The sequence below is a fragment of the Geotrypetes seraphini genome, chromosome 12, assembly GCF_902459505.1.
Source record: "Geotrypetes seraphini chromosome 12, aGeoSer1.1, whole genome shotgun sequence".
In the NCBI taxonomy this organism is placed as follows: Eukaryota; Metazoa; Chordata; class Amphibia; order Gymnophiona; family Dermophiidae; genus Geotrypetes; species Geotrypetes seraphini.
Window position 1 is genome coordinate 71,423,985 of NC_047095.1, and position 17,792 is coordinate 71,441,776.

At 38.3% G+C, this 17,792-nt stretch overlaps 1 protein-coding gene across 6 annotated transcripts in view; it reads left to right on the forward strand.

Moving 5' to 3' along the window:
* ARMH1 (armadillo like helical domain containing 1) overlaps positions 1–17,792 on the forward strand; it is a 130,066-nt gene that overhangs the window by 28,855 nt on the left and 83,419 nt on the right. For 5 of the 6 annotated variants that reach the window (XM_033916545.1, XM_033916543.1, XM_033916541.1 and 2 more), the window contains exons 4-6: positions 7,485–7,732; positions 11,864–12,060; positions 12,192–12,276. In XM_033916545.1, coding sequence (XP_033772436.1) covers positions 7,485–7,732; positions 11,864–12,060; positions 12,192–12,276 — 530 coding nt within the window. The remainder of the gene's footprint in view (positions 1–7,484; positions 7,733–11,863; positions 12,061–12,191; positions 12,277–17,792) is intronic. The other variant, XM_033916542.1, reaches the window with a different exon arrangement.

Here is a 17,792-nt window from a genome sequence, read left to right on the forward strand (position 1 = left end):
GCTACCCATAGTATATAGTTAATAGGTTACAATTTACACTAGATTAGCCATAATTTCAGTACATGTTTCCGATACAAGTTTTATCTAGCTAGACACATATTTAGGGTCTAATACTAATATACAATTTACTGGTTATAATTTACCCTCTATCATTTTGGTTGCTCTTCTTTGAACCTTTTCTAATTCCACAATATCTTTTTTGAAACATGGCGAGCAGAATTGATCACATTATAATATTCTTAGTCTTATTTATCATCCCTTTTCTAATAATTCCTAGTTTCCTGTTTGGTTTTTTGGCCACCAGGTTACAACGTATTGTCTACAATGATACCTAAATTTATTTTTTGGGTGCTGACTCCTTAGGTGAACCTAACATCTGGTAACTATGATTTGGATTATTCTTTCCCATGTGCATCACTTTGGATTTGTCCACATTAAATGTCATCTGTCGGCCACGTCTACAATAACCCGATTCTCTAACCGGTGTCTGTAACATGGACATCGGCTAAAGAATCGTTTTTTTTAGGTAGCCTTGGTCCGATTCAATATAGGATGCCTGTCGGCTTCTAAGACCGGGCATACTATACAGCAGGGGTCTCAAAGTCCCTCCTTGAGGGCCGCAATCCAGTCGGGTTTTCAAGATTTCCCCAATGAATATGCGTGAGATCTATGTGCATGCGCTGCTTTCAATGCATATTCATTGGGGAAATCCTGAAAACTCGACTGGATTGCGGCCCTCAAGAAGGGACTTTGAGATCCCTACTATACAGAATCCGGCCCTTAGTATTCACTATCAGGCATACAGGAGGTTCACATAGAGTTTTATGGATCTTGGGCAGGAAATATATGCTAGGTTTTTTCAGATATTTTTCTTTCAAAACCTGTTGCTCCTTAAGTGTAAGTTTTCCCAACTGAAAAAATTGATCCACCCATGACCCAATATCTTTTTGTAGGCGCATTGTAGGATCTTGATCTACTTTTCGATATGCTACCGTATCAGTCAACTGTCTTTGTGCTTCTTTCTCATAAGCTGTTCTATCTAATATATAACAGTCATACTTCCCTTATCTGCCCACAGTATTATAAGATTATTATGATCTATTAATATTCTTAATGCAAAGTACACTCTGTACACTAACTTCCCTCAGAGTGGTGCACTGGAAGTGATTCAAGAGACACTAGAACAACAAGAAATATATCAACGCGTTCCTACTGAGTTCTTAATGTATCTAGCAGAGATGGTGATTAAAGAAAACTATTTCTTGTACCAGGATGAGGTTTATCAGCAGCTACAAAGCATGATGATGGGGCTACATTAACCCCCCTCTGTCGCGACTTTGTATGTGGATACATTTGAAAGAACATGGTTGTACCCATCAGCTTTTTTTCAGAAGATTGAATTATGGTATTGATTTGGATCGGAACAGAAGCCAAATTGCAGTCCTTTAGTCATTGGTTGAATACTGGAGATGAAAATCTACATTTTACTATGAAATCTCATCGAAAGCATATTGATTTTTTGGATATTCAAGTCTCTAAAACTATTGGAGGCTTTGAGACAACATTATATAGAAAAAAAATACAAAGAAATTCTTTATTACATTTTTCAAGTTTCCACCCATATAATTTAAATTACAACTTACCAATTGGACAATTTCTACGGATAAGAAGAATATGCTCGACATTGAGCAAATATAAACATCAAGCCTTATTGTTAGAAACCAGATTTTTAGAGCGCGGCTATCCAAAACACTCAATAAAAAGAGCCTATATTAGAGCTGGATTTGTGCAGAGAGATGTGTTATTGCAAGAGTCAACACGTACTCCTGAATCTAAAATAGTATGTGTTCTTCCATTTTCTAGACCAGCACAGTTCCTAATGATGAGTATAAAAAAATCATTGGAGGGTGCTATAATTATATCTATGTTTCCACAATAATCCAGTGATAGTATTTGAGAGGGGTAAAACTATTGGAGATAGATTTTATCATCAGAAATTTGGAGTATCAGCACAAAGGATTATTTGGACCCATTTAAAATGCAGACACTGTCATTGGTGTGCCCAAATGACAGAAGCGATACCTGGACAATTCCTAATATTGGTAGGATAGTGACAGCAAGATCCAGGGCGACATGTGAAAGCACTAATGTTATCTACATGATTCAGGGCTCCTTTAACTAAGGTGCGCTAGCGGTTTTAGCGCACGCACTAAACGCTAATGCCTCCATAGAACTTGCATTAGTATTTTTTTGTTTAGCGCTTGATTTGTGCATGCTAAAAATGCTAGTGCACCTTAGTAAAAGGAGCCCTCGGTGTCCTTGTGACTTGATTTATATTGGCCGTACAAAACATCAAATTAAAATTAGGCTTTATGAACATAAATCAAAAATATCTAATAAAGTAATGCAAGCTCCCTTGGTTCAACATTGGGAAGATGAAGAGCAGACTATGGAACAGAGCCAATGGAGAATTATTGATCAGATTTCTGATGGGAGGGAGGGTGGAAATTTAGAATAATTTCTAAACTGGAGAGAGCAAAGATGGATTTATGAGTTAACAACAGTGGCTCCATTGGGGTTAAATGCAGAAATCGAATGGGCTAGCCTTTTTTTAACCAGGTAGGATTCTGATTGGATGGGTTAAGTAAGAGGGCAGAGTCTCAGCTAGAATTTTAAATCTCTCGCAGAGACGCTGACACCATCTTGGTCCAGGGAGAGACTGGCAAGAGAGGCATTTAGCGCTCAGGGGTTTTTGGTAAGTGAAATTATAATCTTGGGGAAATGGGGAGAGTTTTCAAATAATTCCCCTTATGTTCTCAGGGGTGTCCTTGATACAGTGACTAGCGAAACATGTCACGTGTCGGACTGAATTTCCCCATGACCGAACATTGTTCGGCTTGAAAGCTAAGTGCTTAACTTTAACAAAATATCTATTGAAGAAATATGACTATAGATATATAAAGAACTAACTAATAAGAAGTAAAATAATATATTAAACTAGTCTTTAAGCCCATTACATTAACGGGTGCTAGAATAGATGTGTGTCTTTGTCTTTCTTTTTTTTTCTCTCCTTGGTTGCTTTCTGTATGTCTGTCTGTCTTTCTTTCTGTCTGTCTCCCTCCTGCTGTCTGTTTTTCTTTCTGTCTCTCTTTCCTCCCCCGTCCATCAGTAGCCCTTCTCCCTTTTACCTCCTCTGTGTCCACCACCACCCCTTCACTGCTCCCCCTGTCCAGCAGCAGCCCTTCTCCCTTCGTTTTACCTTCCCCCCTGCCCAGCAGCACCTGTTCCCTGCTCCCCCTGTCCAGCAGTAGGCCTCACTTCCTATTTCCTCCCCCCTGCCCAGCAGCACCTCTTCCCTGCTCCCCCTGTAGTGCAGCACCCCTTACCTGATTCCTCTGTCCAGCATCTGGCTGTTTAGAAGAGGAGGGCAGACAGAAGAGCAGCAGAGGGCCTTACAGTACTTCCTGGCTGTGGATAGGTTCTTGCTGCCTGGAGGAGCTGAAGAGCAGGGTGGCCCGCGCTTAGAGGTTGCTCGCGTGCGTGGGAAGCTGTTTTGCCTGCTAGTGTGTATGAGGAGCGGCCGGAATCGCGTGCAATGTCCGTTATTTCGCCGACTGTTTAGTTCTGTGCCGGAGGTATTTTTAAGTTTAAAGCTGCCACGGCGGCTCGTTTCACGATCCCCACCTGCATTGGAAGTCTTCTCCGACTCAGGTGGGGCTCGTGAGATGAGCTGCCACCGCGGCTTAGAACTTAAAAATAACTTCGCTCAGAACATCCTTGGGGTTCCGCGAGTGTGGTGCCGTTTTTTCTCCCAAGGTAATAGAACCCTAAGCGCACATGCACACTCCTGCCGCCACGGACATACAGATCACGGAACACGCAGGTAGGAGTGCGCATGCGCGCTTAGGGTTTTATTATAGTAGATAAATGAATGGACCAGTGATGATTATATACATAAAGCTTCAGGCTATGAGAGCAATTGAGCCCTGAGTGGTATTGATGAGGTCCTGAGGAATAGTAATGTGGAAAGCTTTATGGTAAGTGGTGTATGTGATATTGAAAGCCTCCTGAGATACATTGCCATCATTGTGGTAAGAGATATTGAGAGACACTGTTGGGGATATGATGTCATTGGCATATGCTTTTCAGCAGTATCATGGCTCTGTGTAGGAATACAGCAGCTCTCATTCAGCCACTTTGGAGCCAATGTGGCCCTTGCTTAAAAATTATTGAAGACCATTGCTCTTGAGGAAGTAGACAGGAAATGAGATGAGGCACAAGCATGTTTCAAACATCTTGAATGATCTGTATCCCATTAGTGGTATATACAGTTTCATAAACAAATAAATGAAGAGGCAAAGGAAGAACTGTGGTGGTCAGGCAGGAATAATTACATTACATTACATTAGTGACTTCTATTCTGCCTGTACCTTGCAGTTCTAGGCGGATTACATCAGAAGATAACTGGACATTTCCAGGAAAATTACACTCTAGGGGGCTGGTTACATAATAGAGTCTTAGAGGAGAAATTACAAGATGGGTAGCGAACATAGGAGCAATTACAAGATGAGTAGAAATCGGAAGAAAACTGGACATTTACAGGGAAATTACAATTTAGGGGACTGGTTTCATAGTTGAGTCTTTGAGGAGAAAGTGCAAGATGAGTAGCAATTTGAGGGGGAATTTACGAAGGGAGGGGGAAGGATAAGGGGAGAGTTAAGATAACTGGATAAATTTTTTGAATAGCAGGGTTTTGATTTCTTTTCGAAATGATTTGAAGTTGCTTGTTGCTGTCAGCAAGTTAGTGATGGAGGGGTCTAGTTTTGCTGCCTGCGTCGCTAGTAGGTTGTCATAAATCTTCTTGCGCTGAGTACCTTTGAATGGGGAGTAGGAAAATGGGGTTAGAGCCTCCTTTGTCTGGTTGTAAGGTTCTGATTTAGGCAATTATTTAGGTAGGTGGGGGCAGTACCGTTTATTGCTTTGAATAATAGACAGTATAATTTGAATTGAGTTCGTGCTTGTATAGGTAGCCAGTGTGAATCTAGGTAGGCATTGGTGATGTGGTCAAATTTTCCAAGTGAATAGATCAGTCTGAGGGCTGTATCTTGTACAGTCTATAATTGTTTTATCAAGTTTGTGGGGCATGATTCAATTAAATAATTGTATGGAAAGGGAGGGGGGAAGAAGGGTTTAGATATATATATCTTTGTTATGATCTTGATAGATTTATCAAGTGATGTTAGTAAATCTATGTATTACTTATATTGTGCACTTGCTGAAAGTTTAAAAATGAATAAAGAATTATAAAAAAAAAAAAAGTTTGTGGGGCATGGTAGGTAGAGGATATTACCGTAGTCCACTAGACCTAGGGCTAGGGATTGGACTATGAGCCTATATTGCTCTTTGTCGAAGAATTTTCTTATTTTTTGTAGATTGCGCATGGTTAGAAATGCTTTTTGAGTGGTCTTGTTGATTTGGACCTGCATTGTGCAGCATCTATGTATCGTCACTCCTAGGAGTTTGAAAGCGGACTGTATAGGGTATTTGGTGGCATTTATTTCTAATTCTGTTATGGATGGGGTTTTGTCCTTTTCAAGCAATAGAAATTTCGTTTTGTCCGAGTTCAGCTTCAATTTGTGGTCTGTCATCCATTTTTCCACTGCTTCTAGTGTTTTTTTTTCAGATTATCTGTTGAAGTGGGATCTGGTGCGTCAAAGGGGAGGAGTATGGTTATGTCATCTGCATAGCTGAATGAGGTTACGTCTAGGTTATCTAGAGTGGTACCAAGGGATGAATTGAAGAGGTTGAAGAGCATGGGCGACAGTGGTGACCCTTGTGGTACTCCGCAGGGGTTGGACCAGGGATCTGATTTAAGATCGTTTATCTTTACTCTGTATGTTCTTGTTTTAAGGAATCCTTGGCACCAGTTGTATACCCCTCCTGAAATCCCTATGGCTTCTAGTATCTGAAGTAGTATGGTGTCTAATAGATGCTGGCATTGTAATCTGGATATAGGGACTTTAGATCATCTTTTGTTTTATTGTCCCCATATCTTAGCCTTTTGGAACTCAATCTGGGATCAAGTAAATTGTTTATTGGAAAATCACGTAGCATTAACTTATGATACTGTACTTTTTGGTATGTCTATGAGAAAAAAGAGTCAGATATCAATGTGTAATAACAAACTTTTATTGATTTTGACCGGAGTAGCCATTCAACATATTACTAATAACTGGAAAGACCATAGTAGGCTCAATTTTAAATTTTGGTGGAATTCAGTTTGCCACATATACAGAATGGAAAGATCAATAGCGGTGCAAAATGGAAATTATAAAAACTTCATTAAAATTTGGGAACCATTAATGTCCTTTTGTCATGATTGATGCCATTTTCCTAATATTTCTATATTTAATATGTAAGATAAGGGTGGGGTGGGGGAGGGTTTCTATTATATGAAAAATAAAAATGACTAAAAGGATTTCAGGATGGGAGAGGGAGGGTTATATTTACAACTATGTTATAATGATAAGATGTAAGTGGTTAAATCTATGTTATTGTGTTGCAATTTTTGTACACTTGATGAAAGTTTTAAAATGAATAAAGAATTATAAAAAAAAAAATTAAAAAAATGAAGTAGTATGGTGTGGTCTACCAGGTCAAAAGCTGCAGAGAGATCGAGTTGAATTATCAGCATCCTTCTTCCTTTGTTATGGTGCTGTTGGGCTGTGTCTAGTAGAGTTACTAGTAGTGTCTTTGTGCTATGGTTGGTTCTGAACCCTGATTGTGAGGGGTGAAGTAGGTTGTAGTCTTCCAGGTAGTTGGTGAGGTATTGAGCAACTAGACCTTCTATTAGTTTAACATATAATGGTATTGAGGCGATGGGTCTATAGTTGGAGGGGGTATCTATTGGGCCTTTATGATCTTTCAATATTGGAGTGATTATGATCTCTCCAAAGTCTTGTGGGAATTGACCTTCCGTGAGTGTGGTTTGTATCCATTGCATGAGGCTGGCTCTAAATTTGGGGGAGGCATTTGTTAGCAGATATGAGGGACAGTTGTTCAGGTCGCATGATGCTTGGCTATATTTTTTGTAGAGTCGGTTCATGTCAGTCCATTGTACTACTGGGAAGTTGGTCCAGGTCCTGTCTGCTGCAATGGCTTCTCCTATTGTAGGGTTTATTATTATCTCATTGAGGTGGGTTGGTATGTTGTTGAAGGTGGACCTGATTGTAGTGATCTTGCTTTTATAGTGGTCTGCTAGTTGTACAAGTGTACAAAAATGGTGGGTGGGTTCCATGTGCGGCTAGGAGCGGCTTGGTATCAGTGAGGTTTTTTACTAGATTGAAAAGTTTTTTTGTGTCTGGGCTTCTAAGCCAACTAGTTTGGAGTAGTAAGCTTTTAGTTTTTCCTTAAGTTTGATCTTGTATTGTTTAATTAGGCTTCTCCATTCAACTCTGGTGTGTTCTTGGTTGTTTTTTTTCCAGATTCTTTCGAGCACTCATGAGGAAAGCAGGGCAAGATTTCCTTTGCAAGAACCTTCAGCTGTTTATTTTCCTTCCTGATAGTTCTCGCTACCTGCTTGAGTTTGTGGAGATTGGAGGGATTCTGACTCTGCTAGAAATACTGGGGCTGAAAGACCTGAAAGATGAAAATAAGACACAGGCGCTGAAACTATTGCAGATAATGGCCAATGCTGGCAGGAAGTACAAGGAACTCATCTGTGAGAGTTATGGTAAGGGGCATCTCACTCACTCACTCACATCTGCCAGAACTGCTGGGCAGATGGAATGGGTATGGGGTGACTGATAAGTGCCTGTAATCATCAATCATAACTACTATTTTCCCTGACGTGAAGAAATCCTTTTCTCCTTTGCGGGTTCATAACTTGCTCTGCACAATTCCTCTCATGCTGCTTCCCTGGGAGCAAGTATATGAAGCTTCAAAGAAAGAATAAAGGATTTCTTCATGTCCTGAAACAGAATTTGAAATGTGATCATATTGACAGTCAGAATCCATTTTAAGCTGTTACTTGCTTTCTCCTTTAAATGGATGTACTGTTAAAAATTTTAAAAATTCAAGCAAATTACATTAATAAGAGTTAAACATTTTTGCTAATGAAAACTTTTATTATGGGCTGATGATGAAATAAAGCTTGTGGAAAGACATTTAACAAGCTATGAATATCTGAGCATTTTTAATATCTGAGCATTTTGCTATGGCATTAAGATGGCGACTCTGACTGAAGAATTGAGGATGGTGCAGGGCATACTTTATGGCCTGTGTCCCGCAAATGACAAGATGGATTTGGATAGGCTGAAGTGGACTTTGACGGCATAAAAGCAAAAGAACAGCCGTACTTGGTCAGATCAATGTCCAGTACCCTGTTTCCAGCAGTAGTCAATCCAGATCACAAGTACCTGGCAGAAATCTAAATAGTACAACATTCCATGCTACTGATGCAGGTCAAGCAGTGGCTTCCTTCATGTCTATATCAATAGCAGACTATGGACTTTTTCTCCAGGAACTTATCCAAACCTTTTTTTTAAACCCAGATACACTGGGCTCTTGATAAAGTATTCAAAAGCAAAGAAAACAATTGAAGACCTATCTTTTTTCTAAATATTTGACTGTTTAATGAATCATCTTATTTTATGTAACATATTTACTTTTATAACTTCTTGTAAACCGCGTTGAACTTCTGGTTACGCAGTCAATAAGTACAATGTTATGTTATGTTATGAAATAACACTCCAAACGAAGACACCTGAGGGTCTTTTGGGACGTTGCTGGTTTGGATACGGTTTTTCTGCTAGTGGCAGTTTTGTGCTCCATCTGCTTACGCCGACGTGTCTGTGAGGTTCGTTTTTCGGTGGGACGAGCTCCGTGAGCTGATTCTTCCTGTCTCTTCTGGGTTACGGTCCAGTGGACCCCTTGCTTCTGAGGATCCACTCTGTTTCCCACTCTTTCCCTAGGTGTTGGAATATTCGGGATATTGTGCTCGCTCAGTAGCAGGTGCTGGAGGCCCCCTTTTCGCTTTGTGCATTTCATGGCCCGCCTGTATCCATCCAGAGGGGGATCCGGGACACCTTGAAGTCGCCTGTGATGGATGCGGTGATCTCAGCTATTGCGAAGCGGCATACTGTACCTGTGGAGGGTGGCTCTGCTTTGAGGGACCATGAGGAGCGTATGTTGGAGTCTCTCCTTCAGCAGAATTTTGGTTTTTGCCCTGGTGGTCCAGGCGGCAATGTGTGACGGGCTGGTTGCTCGGGCTTGTTTTCAGTAGGCCGTGCATGTCCTTGACCGTGAGTCTGTTAACTGGAACTTAGTACAGTAAGAAGTAGCTAAAATTGAGATGGGTGCTTCATATCTCTTGGATGCCATGTATGACCTGTTGCGAGCTTTGGTCAAGTCTATGGCTTTCGGGGTGGCTGAACATCGTAACTTGCAGCTTAGAGCATGGTCAGCAGATTCAGCTTCCAAGGATAAGTTGTAGAAATTCCCCCTCCTCCTCAGAATGCCAGCTCCCCGCGGGTGGAGGAACCATCGGAAGGCGGTGAGGGACTCTCCCCAGAGGCCACTGGGAACATAGAGGGGAGCATGGAGCTGAATCCCCTGTCCCTACAGGGGATTCCGTTGGAACCTGGGAACTTAGCAACACCACGGTTTGTCCGTGATCAGGAGAGCCATAGTCAGGAGGGAACTTTGGTTGGTGAAAGTTTTGATCCTAAAGAACTTTCCTTTACATTTAAAAAAACCCCAACAGGTAACTCTTGAGGCAATTGGGGATCTTGTGGCGGATCTAGCTAAATCAATTAAGCCCCAGTTGTTGCAGCTGGAACATAAGATTAATATCCAAGAAAATGAAATTAAGAATATCAAAGTTGATTTACAAGATTTAAAAAATTCAACACTTTATTTTTCCCAAGAAATGAAAGTTTCTAAACAAGTTATTGAAACACTGGTGAGAGATAATATCAATTTAAGGAGAAAATTGGAGTCTCTAGAAAATTTCTCACGTAGCAATAATCTTAGACTAATTAATTTTACTAGAGTTGCGGCTGTAACTCCTAGAGACATGCTGAAAGAAGGAAGTTTTAGAAATTATAGAGGAACTGTTGCCGCCATTCACTCAAGTGTATTATTTACCTATTAAAAGGGAAGAAAAATTAAAGAAAGATGATCAACAATTGCTTAATATTTCTATGATGTTGGAACTCTCGGACAGGGAAGTGGCAATGCCGGCAACACTTCTTCTTACAGTTGCTTTAGCACCGGATAAGAACTGGGTATTGAGACTTTTCTTTAAAAATAAACAGAAAGAATTTCTTGGGTATAAGATACAAATGTTCCCAGATCTATCACGAGACACACAAAAACGTCGACGTGAATTCTTGTTGTTAAGCCAGGTGTTGTTAAAGCTCTTGGGGCGACCTTTTTTCTTCGTCACCCATGTAAATGTGTGATATTGTATCAAATGCAAAAATATGTTTTCTATGATCCTAGCCAACTGACAACCTTCTTGGAAAAAAGGAGGGGAAATATGAGTACTCTTTGATTGTTTGATCTCCTTCCTCAGCTAACACAGACTTTAGTTTTTTGGTTTTTAGTTCCTTATTATAATTCTCACCAATTCTACATCTTGGTCTCTTTATTTTTGAGGACTTGAGTTAAAGTTAAGATATATATATATATTTTTCTTATGATAGTAGATAATAATTTGTATTGTATTGTATTTTATTTTCTCCTTAACTTTACCTTTCTGTACAAGTGGATACTTGATATGTTATTGAAAAACGATAAATAAATAAAAATAAAAAAAATTGTCTTTTCTTTAATATTTCTGGGCAGTAGACCATAGAAGTCCGCCCAATACTGTCTTTAGGTTCCCACTGCCGGAGTTGCCATCGAAGCCCACTCCAGCCTATCCTAACCATCCTGTTACTGGAGCTTCTATCAAAGCCCTCCCCAGCTCATCCTAAACCGAATCACCATATATGGGACACAGACCGTGCAGGATTGCCCAGTACCGGCCTTTGTTTTATAGTTGTAGTAGTAAGTACGTAGCTAGATCCCAAGAAATAAAACAGATTGCATGCTGCTTATCCTAAGAATAAGCAGTGTATTTCCCCTATCAAGTTGTCTGATGAATAAAAGGACTTTTATGAAATAAATAGCGATTACCAGTCTTATTTGGACATTTCCACTCCTGGCCTTGCGACTGTGGATTTCCCCAAGCCATTTCAATAATGGCCTATGGACTACCCTTTTAAGGAATTTATCTAAACCTTTTTTAAACCCTGCTAAGCTAATTTATTTCACTACATTCTCTGGCAACAAATTCTAGAGTTTAATTACCCCCTAGTCCTAATATTTTTGGAGACAGTAAACATTGATAAATATATTAAAAAGCAGCAGTCCCAGAGAGAGAGATAGGGTTGCCAGATTTTACAATTGTCCAGGGTCTAGGGTGTCCGGATTTTACAATGCATCTGGACACCCTAGACCCGCCCATCTCTGCCCCAGTCCCACCCTAGCACTGCCCCCCACTGCCTGCTTTGGTCAGGCAGGAGGCAATATGCGCATGCGCGGATTGCCTCCTGCCCGACACGATTGAGAGGTGGCTTTTCAAAACCCGGACAAAGTGCCGGGTTTTGAAAAGCCGTCCAGACCCCTGGACATGTTCGGGGAAATCCGGATGTCTGGTAACCCGAGAGAGAGACACTCGCACATAGATTTTTTTTGTTGTTTTGAGGGGGTTAAGTTATTTATCTTTGTACTTTGTTGCTTACTCAATTTAATAAATACAAAGTGAAAAAGAAAGCATCTTTCACCTATAGTAGTTTTAATGAAATACTCACCACAGGTGTTCGAGGTATCGCAGAGTGCCTGGCAAAGTCTGGCATAGAAGAAATTCAGGAGCAGGCCCAGCACCTGTTAGAATCTTTGGCCCATGGCAACCCCAAGTACCAAAATCAAGTGTACCGAGGTATGATTGCTGTGCTTCCCTGTACATGCCCCAGAGCCCAGCAGCTGACTTTGCAGTCGCTTCAGATTGTGCAGGTGAGCAGAGGCCTATCATGAAGAAAGCCAGCTAGATGACTTTTTGCTTCAGTGGTGTTTGGCAGCGGCAGGGGGTTAATGTTAACTATCTTTTATTATCTCTTTAGTGAATTTTTTTTTTTTAATTCCAGCCAATAGTAAAGACTGCACACAACAGCATTGTGGAGGCCTTGCTTGATCTGCTACAGACAATGCATCTGGAAGTTCAGTTTGAAGGTAAATAAACTCGGCTGATGGCCACTTTCTGTGCTCTTGGATATTTCACTCCTATTTGATAATATATTGGTTATTGGAGATTTAATATTTGTTTAGATAGTCCTCTGGGAAGTGAGATTTGAACAAAGCTTCTGGTTCTCAGCCCACTACTCTAATCATTAGACTGCTTCTCCACTCTACAAATCCCAAGAAGTTAGATTCTGCATGTAGTGCCAGATAAAAAAACTGAACAAATGGGTTCAGTCTGAGCTCTTTGGCAGTAGCGTATACAATTTCATAATTGAATGTTGGAATTGAGATGGACAAAATCATACTTTCAAATACAGGAAGTTATTTTTGTCATTTTGGGAGGCTTATATTCAAACTTTGGCTGCCAAGCTACTACTATTAATTATTTCTATAGCGTTATCAGACTTACACAGTGCTGTACAGAGTTCCGAAGGAGACAGTCTCTACTCAAAGGAGCTTACAATCTAAGCAGACTAGAAGTTTTATTCTGAAAGCATTACATCTATTATCCCAGAACAAACATATTCTCACATGTGGGTGACATCATCCACGGAGTCCTGGCATCGCCACTTTAAGAACTTTAGAAAATTTGTGACCGACCGCACCGCGCATGCACGAGTGCCTTCCCACCCAATGTAGGTGTGTGGCTCCTCAGTTCAATGTTTTCCATGGAGCTGAGAAGTCATGTCATTGAACGTTCATTCTTTTATCTTCCTTGCCTTCCCGCATATTTTTTTCTCTCTTTTTTCTTATAAAAATAAAAAGACCCTTTTTTCTCTTTTAACCTCATTGCCTTTGAGCTTCGACAGCTGGGTCTACTTTTTTGCCTCAGCCTTTCACATTCGATTTGGCTGAGGCGGTTTTTCCTAATTTAATGTCAAGGCACCGCACTCCACGACATTGTCCTCAAAGGCACTGAGGTCTTCTTCGGCACTGCTTTCCACACCGACGTCACAGCCTCTTGCTCCATCCGGTAAACCAGCAAAGAAGTCACCAGCTTCCCAGGTAGGGTCACACGACACTATGGCATTGAGTCCAGTCATGCCAGCCAAGCGATGAACTCTCATGCGACTCGCTCCAAAATCCAGGGGTTTCTCTTCTTCTGAGTCATCCTCTTCGGAGCAGATCGCGGCACAAATGGCACTGGCGACAACAGGTACCAGTGCCTTCTCGGAAAGAACAGTTTGAAGCGTTCTTTCATGTGGAGTATGGGGAAATTTTTCAAAAATGATTAACCCCGGCACCTACTCCGCAGGTACCGGCCCAGCTTGAGCATTCCAGTACCAGGGATACTGGCACCAGTCCTCAGTCTTCGATGCTTGGTTCTCGGCAATGCCTATCATCCAGGCATGCATCAAAGACTCCTGCTTCAAGTCATGATCTAGTTCATCGAGGCATTATTCACCTTCATCTTGACATTCTCACTCCAGTAAGTCTTCTCTTAAGACCAAACATTCAAAAAAGCGTAAACAACTTACACCTTCTCTGTTGCTGGGCTGGTACCAACGCAAGAGAAGGCATAGATCTCAGTCTCTGGTCATAGATTCTGACCTTCACATCAAGTCTTCTTTGATGCTTCTCCATCAAAAACAGAAGCTTATGATTGTCCGCAGCAGCACTCTCCGCAAACTCCTACCAAAGAATCGTCTCCACCAGAATCACTTTCCTTTACCCGTTTTATAAGACAGCTTGGAAAGTTATAAAAATTTTATTAAAATATGGGAGCCTTTAACATTTTTTTGTCAAGATTAGATGCCATTTTTCTATTAATTATACACCATTTAGTATCGGGTGGGGGGAGGGTTTCTAGTATATGATTTTTTTTTTTTTTTTTTTTTTTTTTTAATTTTTATTTATTGAATTTTCATTTTTTACAAAATTTGAATCTCAAATAATATAATTATTATTATATATCATTGTATCTAACATTAATATAACATTTATTTATGCAACAGTATATATTATATATTATATATAATCAAAAGTTATAAATCCCTCCCCATTTTTACAATTATTGATTCCAAGAATTATGCATATCCCACCCCATTTCTATATAATTATTATAATTGTGCTAAGAAGTCTAATCATTAGAATAATTAGTCAATGGTTGCCAAATTTTTTTGAAATTATTAATATTCCCATGTTGTAATGCTAATACTTTTTCAATTTTATAAATGTGACATATAGAATTCCACCAGAACGTATAGTTTAATTTGGTATAGTCTTTCCAATTTTGAGTGATTTGTTGCATGGCGACTCCTGTTAATATTAAAAGCAGCTTGTTATTGTTTACTGAGATCGGACTCTGAGTTCTCATTGCAGTGCCAAATAATACGGTGTCATATGAGAGTCCTACATGATTTTCTAATAATTTGTTAATTTGGGGCCAAATCAGATTCCAAAAGGCATTTATACAGGGACAGAAAAAAATTAAGTGATCTAACGTCCCTATTTCTATTTTACAATGCCAGCATCTATTGGATCTAGTATTATCTATTTTTTGCAGGCGCGTAGGGGTCCATAACACTCTATGTAATAAAAACAACCATGTTTGACTCATAGATGCTGATTTTGTAGATCTTAATCTCCAGGACCAAAATCGTGGCCATTGAGATGCAGAAATTGTCTGTCCAATCTCAATACTCCAAATATCCTTAAGACCAGTTTTCTTTTTTTTATTTAAAAAATCCATATATTAATTTATACCATTTTGCGGCTTGGTGTCCCAAGAAATCCGCCTGGAAACATAGAACTTGCAGACTATATTGAGTATTAAGGTTTTTCCATTCAGGGAACCCTACCTGAATGGCCTGCCTCAATTGCATCCATTTAAAATATTGTGATTTATTTAAACCATATTTATTTTGCAATTGTGAAAAACTAAGCAGTGAACCTTCTGAAATGACATCATTTAATGTTCGTATTCCTGCACTTATCCATTGTTTCCAGACGATCTTAAATCCGCCAATCTTAATCCTGGAGTTTACCCAAATAGACTGATTTAGTGATTTACAAATTGGATCCGGTGATAGGTTACTTATATATCTTAAAGTTTTCCAAGTGTCTAATAAAATTCTGTTATCTTTGTATCTTCTAGGCATTGTTATACTAATTAAATGATCTAAATGTAATGGGAACAGGAGCCGCCATTCTAAATATAGCCAATCTGGTACATTCTCCATGAGATCTGGGAGGATCCAATACATACCCTGTCTTAGAATATAGGCTTGATGGTACCTATAAAAATTTGGAAAATTTACCCCTCCCTCCACAATTGGTCTTTGTAAAGATACTAAAGCAATTCTGGGTCTTTTCCCAGACCAAACAAATTTTGTAATAATATTGTTTAATTTTTTATAAAAGGACCCCTGAAAAAATATTGGTATCATACTCATTTGATAACAAACCACAGGCAATATCATCATTTTAATTGTTTGAACTCTTCCCCACCATGAAAGATGTAAAGGATTCCATTGTTCACACATTTCTGTAATTTTTTTCAATAAAAGTTTTTCATTTTCTTTGACTGTATCATCAATTGTATTTTTGATCATAATTCCTAAATATTTTAATCCTTCCTCTTTCCAAATAAATGAATATGAATCAAATAATCCTTTGGTACAGTGAACATTAATTGGAAGAATTTCTGATTTACTCCAATTAATTTTATATCCAGAAAATTTTCCAAATTCCTCTAGAAGATTAAGTAAACTTGGAATAGTATTCTCCGGTTCTCTTAAATATAATAATATATCGTCTGCGTATGCAGAAAGTTTATATTCCCAATTAGAAAAAGGGATTCCCCTTATCTCCTTATTTTGATTAATTGCAATTAACAAGGGTTCTAGAACAATATCAAAAAGTAAAGGGGACAAAGGACATCCCTGTCTAACTCCCCTTTGTAAGTTAAATCTATCTGATAAATTGTTATTTATATATAATCTTGCACCAGGAGAGCTATACAAAGTCTGAATCATTTTAATAAAACCGGGATCTAATCCAAACCATTCTAGAGCTTGATACATAAATTTCCATTCTACTCTATCAAATGCTTTTTCTGCATCTAAAGATACCATAAATGCTGGATCATTCATATTTTTTGCTAAATTTAAAGAATGAAATGCTAATCTAGTGTTGTGTGATGAATGTCTTTTTGCAATAAATCCTGTTTGATGTACATCAATAATGAAAGGAAGAGCTTTTGCCAATCTTATTGCTAATACTTTAGAAATTAATTTACCATCTACATTTATTAAGGAAATAGGCCTGTAATTTGAAACCAAAGTAGGATCTTTGTTTGGTTTTGGTAAGACAATAATTAGTGAGTCAGCCATAGTACCTGATATATTTCCATTATTCATTTGATATTGATACATTTTTAATAGATATGGTAAAATAATGTTTTGAAATGATTTATAAAATTCAACCGTATAACCATCACCACCCGGAGCGGATCCAACTCTAAGAGACTTCAATGCTGATTCTATTTCTTTTAAAGATATAGGTTCTTCTAAACTTCTTTTTATATGATCTGGAACATTTGGTCCAATAAATGAATTTAAAAATTTTTGTCCATCTGTTTCTTTATTTTCATAAGATTCAGAAGAATATAAATCTTTATAAAAATCAAGAAACTGTATTAAAATGTCTTTATTGTTAGTGTGTGTATTTCCTTGTATATCTTTTATTGCAATAATTTTGGATTTTCTTTTTTTTGCTTTAAGAAAATTTGCCAATAATTTTCCAGCTTTATTTGAATTTCCATAAAATTGAACTTGTCTATTAAATAAATCTTTCCTCACAAATTGAGAAGAAATCTCATTATATTTAACTTTTAGTTTTAATAAATCTTGTAATGTTTTATTTTCCCATTTTTCAATTAATTTATTTTCTAATATTTTAATTTGTTTTCCTAATTCAAGAAACTGTTTTTTATGTTGTTTGTTAATATATGCTGAATATGAAATAATATTTCCTCTCATTGTTGCTTTAAAGGCATCCCATAAAATCTCAGCATTAATATTATCCAAATCATTAATTTGAAAAAATTCTTGTATTTTTAATTTAAATTCTTCGAGAAAATTTGAATCTGCTAAAAAATTATTATTAAATCTCCAAATTGAATTGAAATTTTCATTATCATAATTTTGAAGATTAATCCACACACCAGCATGATCCGAAATTATAATAGGATCTATTACTGCTTTTAACACACGCTGCGCTAAGTTATTGGAAACAAATATATAATCAATTCGTGAAAAGGATTTATGGACTTGAGAACAAAAAGAAAATTCCTGATCATTAAAATGAAGAATACGCCATATATCTACTAAGTCACAAGATTGAATCAAATTATCTAAACCTAATGATTTCATAATTCTACTTGGTTTTTTATCCAAAATTGGATCCATTACAGCATTGAAATCCCCTGCTACTATTAAATTAGATGTAGCCAGTGGTAAAAGTAATTGTTGAATTTGTTTGAAAAACTCCATTTGATTCGTATT